At 48.0% G+C, this 14960-nt stretch overlaps 1 protein-coding gene across 8 annotated transcripts in view; it reads right to left on the bottom strand.

Moving 5' to 3' along the window:
* Positions 1-14688, bottom strand: part of LOC132818021 (steroid hormone receptor ERR2-like) — a 53061-nt gene extending 38373 nt beyond the window's left edge. For all 8 annotated transcript variants that reach the window (XM_060828615.1, XM_060828617.1, XM_060828619.1 and 5 more), the window contains exon 1: positions 14316-14688. In XM_060828615.1, the coding sequence (XP_060684598.1) occupies positions 14316-14688 (373 nt within the window). The remainder of the gene's footprint in view (positions 1-14315) is intronic.
* Between the last annotated feature and the right edge of the window lie 272 nt (positions 14689-14960).

The following is a 14960-nucleotide window of genomic DNA, read 5'->3' as shown; positions in this document are numbered from 1 at the left end:
GATTGGGACTGTACTCACTGGAGTTTCAAACAATGAGAGGCAATTTCATTGAAACGTATCAAACACTTAAGGGCCGTGACAGGGTCAATGCTGAGAGGATGTTTCCCCTCATGGGAGAGTCTGGGACCATAGGATATAGTCTCAGAATAAAGCTGCTCCAGTTTAAGACTGAGATTAGGTTAGATTCCTTACAGTATGGAAACAGGCCCTTCGGCCCAACAAGTCCACCCTGACCCTCTGAAAAATAACCCACCCAGACCCATTAGTTACCCTTGACTAATGCCTCCTAACACTATGGGGCAATTTCTCATGGCCAATCCACCTGACCTGCACATCTTTGGACTGTGGGAGGAAACTGGAGCACCCAGAGGAATCCCGCATAGACACGGGGAGAATGTGCAAACTCCATACAGACACCCAAGGCTGGAATCGAACCTGGGTCCTTGGTGCTGTAAGGCAGCAGTGCTAACCACTGAGTCACCGTGAGATGAGGAGGAATGCCTTCTCCCAGAGGGTTGTCATCCCTTGGAACTCCTTACCACAGAGAGCTGTGGGGACAGAGTCCGCGTGTATATCTAAGGCCGAGAGAGATAGATCCTTGATCATTCAGGGAATCAGAGATATGGGGGAACAGACAGGAGGGTGGACATGAGGAATGTTGGTCAGCTGTAATCTGATTGAATGGTGGAACTGATTGGTCATCTGCTGTCCCTATTTCCAATGGTCCTCTGGCCAAAGGGTCTCCTCTGTACTGTCTGACTCGATGGTCCTGTGGTGTTATATTTTTTCTCTTGTGTTTTGTTGTTAAAGAACATCTGCAGCCTCATGACTAACTCCTGTGAAAACCGACTACAGAAAATCCAATATGTGATCTATCAAGCCACGGTTCCCTCTGGGATTGGACTATCAGCTGGGACCAGAATGCTGTAACGTATCGTGGGTGTAATCTGCAATGTGAATATTGATCATTAATATTAATGTTAATATTAACCTTGGACACAGTGATTGCCACAGATCAGCAGATGTTTATGGTGATGGGGACATTGTGGGTCCAGGATGTGACTTGTACCAAGTAATTTGGGACAATGAGCCCCAATGGTGTCGTCAGTTTATTTCAGTTCGTTTGGAATAAAGATCTAATCAAGTCTGTCAAAATAACAACTGAATTATTGGGAAATCCCATCGGTGTCACTAATGTCCCTCAGGGAAGGACACTGCCATCCTCACCTGGTCTGGCCTACACGTGACTCCTGACCCAGAGTGATTATGGTTTTATAATTGGCAAATATTTGGTGACTAGGAGCAGGAACAGGCCATTCAGCCCTTCAAACCTTCTCCTGCTATCAAACATGATTTCTATCTCCACACTATACTTTCAACTCCCCCCACCCCCCACAGACACCAGTAGTCTCTTGAAATCTATTGCTCTTGTGAGTATATTCCGTGACCTCACCTACATGACCTTTTGTGCTGGAGAATGCCACACTTCACCTCCACCAGAGAGAAGGAATTTCTCCTCGTGAGTTCAAAATGGCCGTCATTGCGTTTCCCTGAGATCACGGTCCACTGCCTGGGTACACTGACCAGGAGAGACATCCTTCCTGCACCGGTCAGTCCAACCCTGTCCCAATCCCAGCCTTTTAATTGAGATCCCTGTCCTTATCATAAACTCCAGTGAGTACAGGTCCAGTCCACACAATCTCTCCCCACACGACCACCGTGTTATCTCAGGGGTCAGGCTGGTGAGCCTGTGCTGAACTTTCCCCACAGCAGGGAGGGCCTTATCCCAAACAGGAAGAGCAAAGCTGCACACAGTGCACCAGCTGGGATCTTGCCAAATCCCTGACCAGCTCCGGTAAGACTTCCTAGATGTTGTATCGAACCCTTCCTGCAATAAAAAACCAACATTCCATTTGCCTTCTGTAGTATCCCTGCCTCTGAGCTAGGTTCAAGACCCACTTACTCTTGAGGTGTACCATCACACGGTGAATAGGTCAGGTGAAGATGTCCTTACTGAAGGTGCATTGCGTGTTCTCACTGACTGGGGTACAAGGACACTCAAGGCTCCTTCGTACATCAACATTTCCCAATCCCTCTCTCTCTCTACTTAAATAATACTCTTTATCCTACCAAAGTGGATAACTTCACTTTTTTTTAAATTAAACCACACTGTCACTCAACTAGTCTAAACCCTCCTGAAACCTCCATACACTCTCACACTAATACTGTGCTGACATAACAGTGACATTGTGGTAAAGCTCAGCAGGTCTGACAGTGTCAGTGGATAGAAATCAGAGTTAATGTTTCAGGTTGACTGACCCTTCCCAGGTCTGAGGAAGAGTCACTGAACCTGAAACATTAACTCTGATTTCACTTCACAGACGCTGCCAGACCTGCCGAGCTTTTCCAGCAATGTCGGGTTTTGTTTCTGACTCACAGCACCCACAGTTTGATCGGTTTACCGTGTCAAGCTCTCCTCAGCAAACTCAGAAATGGTACCTTTGGTTCCTGAGACAGTGACCAGCTGAGGTCGGATCCCGCGCACAGGTCCCTGCAGTATCCCACAAGTTACTGGGTGTCTATCTGACAAAGACCCATTTATTCCCACTCTCCATTTCCTGCCTGACAACCAATTCTCAATCCATGACAGCGATTACCTCAACTCCATCTGCTTTAATTTTACAGACTAACTTCTGTTCGCCGAGCTGGGAATTTGTGTTGCAGACGTTTCGTCCCCTGTCTAGGTGACATCCTCAGTGCTTGGGAGCCTCCTGTGAAGCGCTTCTGGGATGTTTACTCCAGCATTTATACTGGTTTGTACCTGCTGCTTCCGGTTGTCAGTTCCAGCTGTCCGCTGCAGTGGCCGGTATATTGGGTTCAGGTCAATGTGCTTATTGATAGAATCTGTGGATGAGTGCCATGCCTCTAGGAATTCCCTGGCTGTTCTCTGTTTGGCTTGCCTTATAATAGTAGTGTTGTCCCAGTCAAACTCAAGTTGTGTATGGTTACTAAGGATAGCTGGTCATGTCGTTTCGTGGCTAGTTGGTGTTCATGGATGCGGGTTGTTAGCTGTCTTCCTCTTTGTCCTGTGTAGTGTTTTGTGCAGTCCTTGCATGGGATTTTGTACACTACATTGGTTTTGCTCATGTTGGGTATTGGGTCCTTTGTCCTGGTGAGTTGTTGTCTGAGAGTGGCTGTTGGTTTGTGTGCTGTTATGAGTCCTAGTGGTCGCAGTAGTCTGGCTGTCAGTTCAGAAATGCTCCTGATGTATGGGAGTGTGGCTAGTCCTTTGGGTTGTGGCATGTCCTCGTTCCGTTGTCTTTCCGTTAGGCATCTGTCGATGAAGTTGCACGGGTATCCATTTTTGGCGAATACATTATTTGGTGTTCTTCTTCCTCTTTTTGCAGTTCTGGTGTACTGCAGTGTGTTGTGGCCCTTTTGAATAGTGTCTTGATGCAACTTCTTTTGTGTGTGTTGGAGTGGTTGCTTTCGTAGTTCAGGACTTGGTCTGTGTGAGTGGCTTTCCTGTATACCTTTGTGGTGAATTCTCCATTCGGTGTTCTCTGTACCATCACGTCTAGGAATGGAAGTTGGTTGTCCTTTTCTTCCTCTCTTGTGAATCGGATTCCTGTGAGTGTGGCGTTGATGATCCGGTGTGTGTTCTCTATTTCTGTGTTTTTATTGATTACAAAGGTGTCGTCCACGTATCTGACCCAGAGTTTGGGTTGAGTTTGCGATAAGACTGTTCTAATCTTACCGCAGTCTTACCACAAATTCAACCCAAACTCTGGGTTCAACCCAAACCCCAACCCAAACAAAACACTACATAGGACAAACAGGAAGACAGCTAACAACCCGCATCCATGAACACCAACTAGCCACGAAACGACACGACCAGCTATCCTTAGTAGCCACACACTCAGATGACAAGCAACATGACTTCGACTGGGCCAACACTACTATTATAGCGCAAGCCAAACAGAGAACAGCCAGGGAATTCCTAGAGGCATGGCACTCATCCACAGATTCTATCAATAAGCACATCGACCTGGACCCAATATACCGGCCACTGCAGCGGACAGCTGGAACTGACAACCGGAAGCGGCAGATACAAACCACTATAAATGCCGGAGGAAAGATCACAGAAGTGCTTCACAGGAGGCTCCCAAGCACCTGAGGATGTCACCTAGACAGGGGATGAAACGTTTGCAACACAAATTCCCAGCTCGGCGAACAGAACCACGAGCTACAAATCTTCTCCCAAACTTTGAAGACTAAACTTCAATCGGAATCGTTGCCAAAAACTTTTGGAAAGTCTGAAGGCACCACGTTCCCTGGTTCTCTTCTATCGATTGTACCGTACATCCTCAGATAACTCCGGGAGGTTTGTCAACATGACTTCCTTTTCATAACTCCACAATGACCATGGCTAATCATAGAAGCACTCGAGTGTGGAGACAGGCCATTCAGCCCATCGAGTTCACACCTTCAAAAAGCATCCCATCTAATCACTGTAATCCTGCAATTACCATGGCCAATCCACCCTAACCTGCATATCTTTGGATTGTGGGTGGAAACCGGAGCACCCAGAGGAAACCCACACAGACACGGGGAGAATGTGCAAACTCCACACAGTCGCCTGAGGCGGGAATTGAACCCGGGTCCCGGGAGGCAGCAGTGCTAACCACTGAGCCACCTGCCAAGCCTTGTTAGCATTTTCTAAGTGTCCTGTTATCACATCTGACATAACAGATTTGAGCATTTTCCGTCTAATATTAGGCTAACCAGTCTATAATTCCTGGCTTTCTCCCTTCCTTCTCCTCTTAAACAATGGGGTTACATTTGCCACCGTCCAATCAGATGGCACAGTTCCAGAATCCACTGAAGATCGGAAGATGGCAATTAAATTTATTCCCAGTTTCAATGGTCGAGCTCAAGGATGTAATTGATCCGGGTCTGGGAATGGCGGCAGTGAATCCTGTAGGTGGCACACACTGCTGCTCCTGAGGGTTGGTGCTGGAGGGAGAGATGTTTGAGGATGTGGTGCCAATGATATTCCCAATCGTTTTTTCCAGGATATTTTCATTTTACTAATTTAGTTTTATTCCAGCCTCCCGAGTCTCTCTGGGGAATTATGTGAAAACTGAACGAACGCAGCTGTTTAACAGCTGTCACCTTCTGTGATTACTGAGGAAAAGGCAGAAAAATGGCACTACACCAGGTCACTCATTCCGAAAGCTGGTGAAGACATGTTGGGCCGAATGGCCTCCCTTTGTGCTTTATCGCTCTACATCTGTGATCAGTTCTTCCATTTCAGATTGTAAGTGCCCCACATACGGTCTCACGAACATTTTTATTTTTATATAACTATAGAAGGCCTTACATTCGGCTTTTCATGTTTACACTGATACTCCACTAATCTCCACTCATCAACCTCTTTGGTCTTATTTTTCTAAATTCCAAGCTGCTCCCAGTCCAAGGCCTTGCCAAATTTTCTAGTAATTTTATATGACACCTGTCTAATGCTGTCCTTCATTTCTTTTAATCACCGCAGTACTTAGGTACACATGAGAATAAATCAATCAAATCATTGCATAGATTGTAAAGTTCCTGTAAAGACCATCCCCTGCCTCACCTGCTACTGTTCAGGCCGACTGACAAATCCCAGTCGTGTTCTCCATCCCGTGTTGGATGTTCAGACTCAGTCCCCATGGAGATTTCCCACACCAACATCCTCTCTCACTACTGCACAGATCTCATCTTTCACCCTCTTTTCTGTTTTGTTGTCCATCCTAAACATTGAACAGCCAAGGACACCATCAACTCTCCATAATCACATCATATCACACTCACTTATAATGACTTGGACTGACAGTTTCTCCATCATCATCTGAAAGGCCCCTGTATTCAGATATAATACCCTCCAACCTGATTTTCTGTCATTTTTGCATTTTTAAAATACTCCAACCTGATTTTCTGCGAGTCTTTGTTCTCTCTGTCTTGCTTTCTATTTTTCTATCTTTCACCTCCATCCTGGTTTCTCTCACCCCTGCCTTCCCCTTCAGGTTCCCCTCCTCACTGCTTCATCAATGACCTGCCCTGCCCCATAAGGTCACAGGTGGGGATGTTCGCTGATAGGTGGGTAATGTTCAATATTCGCAACTCAGATACTGAAACAGTCCATGTTCAGGGGCTTGAGCTGACAAGTGGCAGATAATATTTGCACCACACAAATGCCAGGCTGTAACCATCACAAATAAGAGATATTTCTAACCACCACCCCTTGACATTCAAACATGTTACCATCACTTAATCCCCCACTGTCAACATCCTGGGAGTTATCATTGACCAGAAACTCAACTGGATTCACCACATAAACACAGTATCTACAAGAGCAGGTCAAAGGCTAGGAATACTGTGGTGAATAACTCACCTCCTCGCTCCCCAAAACCTGTCCACCATCTACAAGGCACAAGTCAGGAGTGTGATGGAATACTCCCCACTTGCCCGAATAAGTGCAGCCCCAACAACACTCAGGACACTTGACACCACCCAGGACAAAGCAGCTCATTTGATAGGCACAGCATCCACTCCCTCCCCCACCGAGTCTCAGTAGCAGCAGTGTGTACCATCCGAAAGATGCACTGCAGAAATTCACCAAAGATCCTCGGACAGCACCTTCCAAACCCATAACCACTTCCATCTGGAAGGTCAAGGGCAGCAGAAATATGGTAACACCACCATCTTCGTGTTCCCCTCCAAGCCGATCACCACCCTGACACGGAAATATATTGCCGTTCCTTCACTATCACTGGGGGAAAATCCTGGAATTCCCTCCCTAATGGCATTGTGGGTCTACCTACAGCGGGTCAAGGAGGCAGCTCACCCCCACCTTCTCAAGGGGCAACTAGGGACGGGCAGTAAATTCTGGGCAGTCAGTGACTATCACTTCCCATGAGTGAATTTCTAAGAACATGTCTGGTTCAAATCCCCCCTGACAGTGCAGACTCGATGGGTGGAATGGCCTCTTTCTGCAGCGTGGGGATACTATGATGCAGAATGAGCACACGTCCCTGTTTATACAGGTCCCATCATCTCCAGAACCAGAGACAAACCTGTCTCCAGGATATCCCAGAGAGAGAGAGCTCTAGAGAGAGAGAGAGGAGACACTGAGACCAAGGACCGAGGGTCCAGGACCTTCAGCACCAGGTCAGCAACTTGAGGGGAGGCAGCAGGAGAGGAGACTAAGGCTCGGCCTTGCCAATCCAGGAGAAACAGCCTGGGAGTCCCTGGGTCCCACTCCTGGTCCCTATTCCGGAAGCCGGTGAGGGTGATAGTTCCTCAGGAGCAGATCCAAGACTCTGGCATAGGAGGTGACCTCTGGTCCCACACACACCAGAATGATCCCAGCACGGCCAAGTCTGGGTCATTGTTCAGCCACTAAACTGTGGAATGGGCACTGAGCCCTCACTGTAAACTCAGTCTCAATACAGAGGAGATTGCCACCCAGATTGACAGGGTTGTTAAGAAGGCATACAGTGTTTTGGCCTTTATTAATAGAGGGATTGAGTTCCGGAACCAGGAGGTTATGCTGCAGCTGTACAAAGCTCTGGTACAGCCACACTTGGAGTATTGTGTACAGTTCTGGTCACCGCATTATAAGAAGGATGTGGAAGCTTTGGAAATGGTGCACAGGAGATTTACTAGGATGTTGCCTGGTATGGAGGGAAGGTCTTATGAGGAAAGGCTGAGGGCCTTGAGGCTGTTCTCGTTAGAGAGAAGAAGGTTGAGAGGTGACTTAATAGAGACATATAAGATAATCAGAGGGTTAGATAGGGTGGGCAGGGAGAGCCTTTTTCCAAGTATGGGGATGGCAAACACGAGGGGACACAACTTTAAAGTGAGGGGAGATAGGTATAAGACAGATGTCAGAGGTAGTTTCTTTACTCAGAGTAGTAAGGGTATGGAATGCTTTGCCTGCAACAGTAGTAGATTCGCCAAGTTTAAATACATTTAAGTCGTCATTGGACAGGCATGTGGACGTACATGGAATAGTGTCGGTTAGATGGGCTTCAGATTGGTATGACAGGTTGGTGCAACATCGAGGGCTGAAGGGCCTGTACTGCGCTGTAATGTTCTGTGTTCTATGATTGACCAGGATGTTCCCTGGGATGGGGAGAGGCTGGATAAGCTTCAGTTGTTGAGTTCAGAGGAGACAGGGTGGAGGGGGATCTGACACAGGGGCATGGACAGGGGGATAGAAACCAGCTGTTCCTCTTTAGTCAAACCATCAGTAAATAAAGGAGTACAATTTTAAAGTGAAATACAGCAGATCTGAAGGATATTTATGGAATTTTATTCACCCAGACGTTGCTGGGAACCTGGAATGGGAGGGTAGGTCCTTGCAACATAAGAATATTCATGGCTGTGGGCCCAGTGCTGGACAGTGGGATGAGTGTAGATAGGTTGGCACAGACCCAATGGGCTGAAGGGCCTCTTCTGTGCTGTATGTGTCTATGATTCTATAAACGGCCCTTTGGTCCATAGGACATCCATTGACTATTACCCCTGCTCCGTATCCCCCCGCCAACAGTGTATCCAGGTAGCTACAGTCCCTTTGATTTAGTTTGCTGATACTTTCCTCTTGGTGCTGTTGTGTGGCACGATATCAAACACCTTCTGGAGATCCAGACACACCACTTCCACAGAATTACCCCCTGCTAGCCTTCCTGGTACTTCAGAAATAAATCCAGCAAATTAACGAGAGACTATCTGCCTTGAAATTGCTTAAGTCATCCAAGTTTTCACAATTATTGTTTATTTCACACTGCACCAACATTCTGGAGAATTTGCGCACACACATGAGTGTTTTCAACTCATTACAAACAGAGTATCAAAGGATTTCCCACAAAAAAGAACATACACCATAATGTAACATGATATAATGCTCCATTTTGTGTAAGTGGATGGTTAGTTCAGTCCTCACTCAGCCCCGTCTGTCTCTGACAAGCAGCTCTGTGTTATTTTACCTGCGCAAGATCCTTTGATTTATTTTCCAATAAATTATTCATTGATTCTCATACTGTCTGTTTGTCCCTTTCTTCGACTTTCTGCATTAAACCTCATTCTCCCTGAAAGTGAACAGCTCCCTAATGTCCCATATTTCAATTGCTTCCCATTCCCAGTCTCTGGAACCATCCAGGAAACTCTGGTTTTGCTAGACTTACTGCAAATAGGCCGTTTGGTCCAACTGGCTTTCACCTCCCTCCTTCCTCCTGGACGGACTGATACTGGGTCAGGATGCAGGGGAGCAGAAGAGAGTAAGATTTCCAAATCTCAGATTATTGTCTATTCCCAAGCTCTGCTCCTCTGCTTTGGCAGATTGGAATGTGTCTCTCACATCAAACTGCTCCCATAGAGTCATAGAATCACACAGCACAGGAACAGATCCTTCGGTCCAACTCATCTGGTAAGAGATGGAAAGTATTCCGCCTGGAGCTCGGTGTTCCGCGGGGTTCGGGTCTGGGCCCTCTGCGCTTTGTGATGTTTATAAATGACTGGGATGAGGAAGTGGAAGGGTGGGTTAGGAAGTTTGCTGATGACATGAAGGTTGGTGGAGGGTGGATAGAGTGGAGGGCTGTTGTAGGTTTCAATGGGACATTAACAGGATGCAGAGCTGGGCTGAGAAGTGGCAGATGGAGCTCAACCTGGAAAAGTGGGAAGTGATTCACTTTGGAAGGTGGAATTTGAATACAGATTACAGGGTTAAAGGCAGGATTCTTGGCAGTGTGGAGGAACAGAGGGATTTTGGGGTAGATGTTGTGGGGGGGATGACTTACCAGGGGCAAGCAACGAGGTTCAGGCCTCTGGCACGGAGCCTGGCCCCGTTGCTCAGAAGGGTAGGGTGGAGAAAGGTAGAGCAATAGTTCTTGGGGACTCGATAGTGAGGGGTACAGACAGACGGTTTTGTGGGGGCGACAGGGACTCACGTTTGGTATGTTGCCTCCCAGGTGCAAGGGTACGTGATGTTGCTGATCGTGTTTTCCGGGTCCTTAAGGGGGAGGGGGAGCAGCCCCAGATCGTGGTCCACGTTGGCACCAACGATATAGGTAGGAAGAAGGGTGAGGATGTCAGACAGGCTTTCAGGGAGCTAGGTTGGAAGCTCAGAGTTAGAACAAACAGAGTTGTAGTCTCTGGTTTGTTACCCGTGCCACGTGATAGAGAGTCGAGGAATAGGGAGAGAGAGCAGTTAAATGCGTGGCTACAGGGATGGTGCAGGAGGGAGGGATTCCGGTTTCTGGACAACTGGGGTCCTTTCTGGGGAAGGTGGGACCTCTATAAAAAGGATGGGCTACACCTGAACCTGAGGGGCACCAGTATCCTTGGGGGGAGGTTTGCTAGTGCTCTTTGGGAGGGTTTAAACTAACTCCGCGGGGGCATGGGAACCAGGACTGTAGCTTTAGGGTACAGGACCTTGAGTGTAGGGAGGTTAGGAATAATGCAGCGATCTCTAAGGAGGGTGCCTGTAACCAGAAAGGTGGATTGAAGTGTGTATACTTCAATGCCAGAAGTATAAGGAATAAGGTAGGTGAACTTGCAGCGTGGGTTGGTACCTGGGACTTCGATGTTGTGGCCATTACAGAGACGTGGGTAGAACAGGGACAAGAATGGCTGTTGCACGTTCCAGGGTTCAAATGTTTTAGTAGGATCAGACATGGGGGTAAAAAAGGGGGAGGCGTGGCATTACTTGTCAAAGACAGTATCACAGCAGTGGAATGGACGATGGAAGAGGACTTGCCATCTGAGGTAGTTTGGGCTGAGGTTAGAAATAGGAAAGGTGAGGTCACCCTGTTAGGTGTTTTCTACAGGCCTCCTAATAGTCCTAGAGAAGTAGAGGATAATATTGCGAGGATGATTCAGGAAAAGAGTGAAGGTAGCAGGGTGGTTGTTATGGGGGACTTTAACTTCCCAGATATTGACTGGGAGAGCTATAGCTCGAGTTCATTAGATGGGTCGGTGTTTGTACAATGTGTGCAGGAGGGTTTCCTGACACAATATGTCGACAGGCCAACAAGAGGGGAGGCTATATTGGATTTGGTTCTAGGTAATGAACCAGGCCAGGTGTTAGACTTGGAGGTAGGTGAGCACTTCGGGGACAGTGACCACAACTCGGTGACTTTTACTTTAGTGATGGAGAGGGATAATCGTGCGCCGCAGGGCAAGAGCTATAGCTGGGGGCAGGGAAATTATGATGCTGTGAGGCATGACTTAGGATGTGTGGATTGGAAAAACAGGCTTCAAGAGAAGAACACTAATGAGATGTGGGGATTGTTCAAGGAGCAGCTACTGCGTGTCCTCGATAGGTATGTACCAGTCAGGCATGGTGTAAAGGGCCTTGTGAGGCAGCCGTGGTTTAGTAAGGAATTGGAGTCCCTTGTGAAAGGGAAGAAGGCGGCATATGTAAAGATGAGGCGTGAAGGTTCAGTAGGGGCGATTGAGAGTTATAAGGTAGCCAGGAAGGAGCTAAAGGGGGAGCTAAGAGAAGCGAGAAGGGGACATGAAAAGTCTTTAGCTGGTAGGATTAGGGAAAACCCAAAGGCTTTCTATAGGTATGTCAAGAATAAAAGGATGACTAGGGTAGGTATCGGTCCAGTCAAGGATAGTAGTGGGAAGTTGTGTGTGGAGGCGGAGGAGATTGGAGAGACATTAAATCAGTAGTTTTCATCAGTATTCACTCAGGAACAGGACACTGTTGCTGATGTGAATATGGAATCACAAATAATTAGAATGGATGCCCTGGAAATATGCAGGGAAGAGGTTTTGGGAATATTGGAAAGGATGAATATAGATAAGTCTCCTGGGCCTGATGGCATTTACCCCAGGATCCTATGGGAAGCTAGGGAGGAGATAGCAGAGCCATTGGCCTGGATTTTTATGTCGTCATTGTCAACGGGAATAGTACCAGAGGACTGGAGGATAGCGAATGTGGTCCCATTGTTCAAGAAAGGGAGTAGGGATAGCCCTAGTAACTATAGGCCAGTGAGTCTGACTTCAGTGGTGGGCAAAGTCTTAGAGAGAATGGTAAGGGATAAGATTTATGAACATCTGGGTAGGAATAACGTGATCAGGGATAGCCAGCATGGTTTTGTGAAGGGCAGGTCGTGCCTCACAAACCTTATTGAGTTCTTTGAGAAGGTGACTAAGGAAGTGGATGAGGGTAAAGCAGTAGATGTTGTGTATATGGATTTTAGTAAGGCATTCGATAAGGTTCCCCATGGTAGGCTAATGCTAAAACTACGGAGGTATGGCATTGAGGATACATTAGAGGTTTGGATTAGGAATTGGCTGGCTGGAAGGAGACAGAGGGTAGTAGTTGATGGATTATGTTCATCTTGGAGCGCAGTTACTAGCGGTGTACCACAAGGATCTGTTTTGGGACCATTGCTTTTTGTTATCTTTATAAATGATCTAGAGGAAGGACTTGAAAGCTGGGTAAGCAAGTTTGCGGATGACACAAAAGTCGGTGGAGTTGTGGATAGCGAGGAAGGAAGTGGTAGGTTACAGCGGGATATAGATAAGTTGCAGAGCTGGGCGGAAATGTGGCAAATGGAATTCAATGTAGCTAAGTGCGAAGTCGTTCACTTTGGTAGGAATAACAAGATGATGGATTACTGGGCTAATGGTAGGCTACTTGGTAGTGTGGATGAGCAGAGGGATCTTGGTGTCCATGTACACAGATCTCTGAAAGTTGCCACCCAGGTAAATAGTGCTGTGAGGAAGGCATATGGTGTACTGGGCTTTATTGGCAGAGGAATTGAGTTCCGGAGTCCTGAGGTCATGTTGCAGTTGTATAAGACTCTGGTGAGGCCTCATCTGGAGTATTGTGTGCAGGTTTGGTCGCCATACTATAGGAAGGATGTGGAAGCTTTAGAACGAGTGCAGAGGAGGTTTACCAGGATGTTGCCTGGAATGGTAGGAAAATCTTATGAGGAAAGGCTGAGGCACTTGGGGCTGTTCTCATTGGAGAAGAGAAGGTTTAGGGGAGATCTGATAGAAGTGTATAAGATGATTAGGGGTTTAGATAGGGTAGATACTAAGAACCTTTTACCGCTAATGGAGTCAGGTGTTACTAGGGGACATAGCTTTAAATTAAGGGGTGGTAGGTATAGGACAGATGTTAGGGGTAGATTCTTCACACAGCGGGTTGTGAGTTCATGGAATGCCCTGCCAGTAGCAGTGGTGAACTCTCCTTCTTTATGGTCATTTAAGCGGGCATTGGATAGGCATTTGGAAGTTATTGGGCTAGTATAGGTTAGGTAGGATTCGGTCGGCGCAACATCGAGGGCCGAAGGGCCTGTACTGCGCTGTATCCTTCTATGTTCTATGTTCTATGTTCACAGATCCCTCAAAGCTGCCACCCAGGTTGATAGGGTTGTTAAGAAAGTGTATGATGTATTGGCTTTCATTATCGGGGGATTGAGGTTAAGAGCCGTGAGGTGATGCTGAAGCTCTACAGAGCCCTGGTTAGACTACACTTGGAATATTGTGTTCAGTTCTGGTCACCTCATTATAGGAAGGATGTGGAAGCTTTTGAGAGGGTGCAGAGGAGATTTCCCAGGAAGCTGCCTGGACTGGAGGCTGTGTCTTATGAAGAAAGGCTGAGGGAGCGAGGGCTTTTCTCATTGGAGTGAAGAAGGATGAAGGTGACTTGATCGAGGTGTACAGGATGTTGGGAGGCAGAGATAGTGGATAGTCAGAGATATTTCCCAGGGCGGAAATAGCTGTCATGAGGGGCATAACATTAAGGTGATTGGTGGAAGGTTTGGGGAGATGTCCGAGGTCGGTTCATTACACAGAGAGTGGTGGGTGTGTGGAATGCACTGTCAGTAGAGTCAGAGACATTAGGGACATTTAAGCAGCTCTTGGATAGGCCGATGGAAGATAGTACAATGAAGGGTATGTAGGTTATTCTGATGTCAGACTAGGATAAAAGGTTTACACAACATCATGGGCCTAGGGGTCTGGTCTGTGCTGTATTTTTCCATATTCCATGTTCTATCCCTCTAAACCCTTCCTATTCATATACCCATCCAGATTAAATGCTGTATTTGTACCAGCCTCCACCACTCCCTCTCTCACTCACCCACTCGGATGGTTCCTCCAATGATCACAGCACCCAGACCATTCCTGCTGCTGCTACCTCACCCTCTCCTTCAGAGTGGACAGCACCCTGCCTCAGTGTCAGCTCACTGTGCCTCCCACCCCCCGCACCAGCCCACACCCTTGGGTGCCCACTGTCCCAATGTGGACCTTACCTTGAATGGTCCTCTTGAAGAAGGCCTTACAGGCTTCACACGAGGCGACCCCATAGTGGTAGCCGGACGCCACATCGCCACACACCAGGCACAGCCGCTTGGGCACAGAGTTCAGAACGTACTCACACTTGGAGGAACACTCGTCCAGGAGTGAGCCAGAGCACGGCTCCAAATGTTTGTGACAGGGTGGCACACTCGCCGAGGCTAGGAACAGGGCGGGAGAGTGCAGGCTGTGGCCATAGCTCAGGCTGGTATCAGATGAGGCACTGGGGCTGTGGTGGCTCCCTGTGTCAGTGCCAGACAGCGGGCTGGACGGTTCCGTCTTAATAAAGGAACGACAACTGGAGGCAAGGTGCTGCTCCGAGCTGCACATTCTGCCAGAGAGAGGGAGGGGGAGGGAGGGGGAGAGAGGGAGAGGGTGAGATGGAGAGGGGGAGAGGGAGAGGGAGGGAGGGGGAGGGACGGTGAGGGAGAGCGAGACAGGGAGAGGGAGGGAGAGGGATGGAGAGGGAGGGAGGGGGAGGGACGGTGAGGGAGAGGGACAGAGGGAGGGAGAGGGAGAGAGGGAGAGGGAGGGAGAGGGAGAGGGAGGAAGAGGGATGGAGATGGAGAGAGGGAGGGAGAGGGAGAGAGGGAGAGGGAGGG

The sequence above is a fragment of the Hemiscyllium ocellatum genome, chromosome 8, assembly GCF_020745735.1.
Source record: "Hemiscyllium ocellatum isolate sHemOce1 chromosome 8, sHemOce1.pat.X.cur, whole genome shotgun sequence".
NCBI lineage: Eukaryota > Metazoa > Chordata > Chondrichthyes > Orectolobiformes > Hemiscylliidae > Hemiscyllium > Hemiscyllium ocellatum.
The sequence above is the reverse complement of the archived record's forward strand: the minus strand, read 5'-3'. Positions and strand labels throughout refer to the sequence as shown.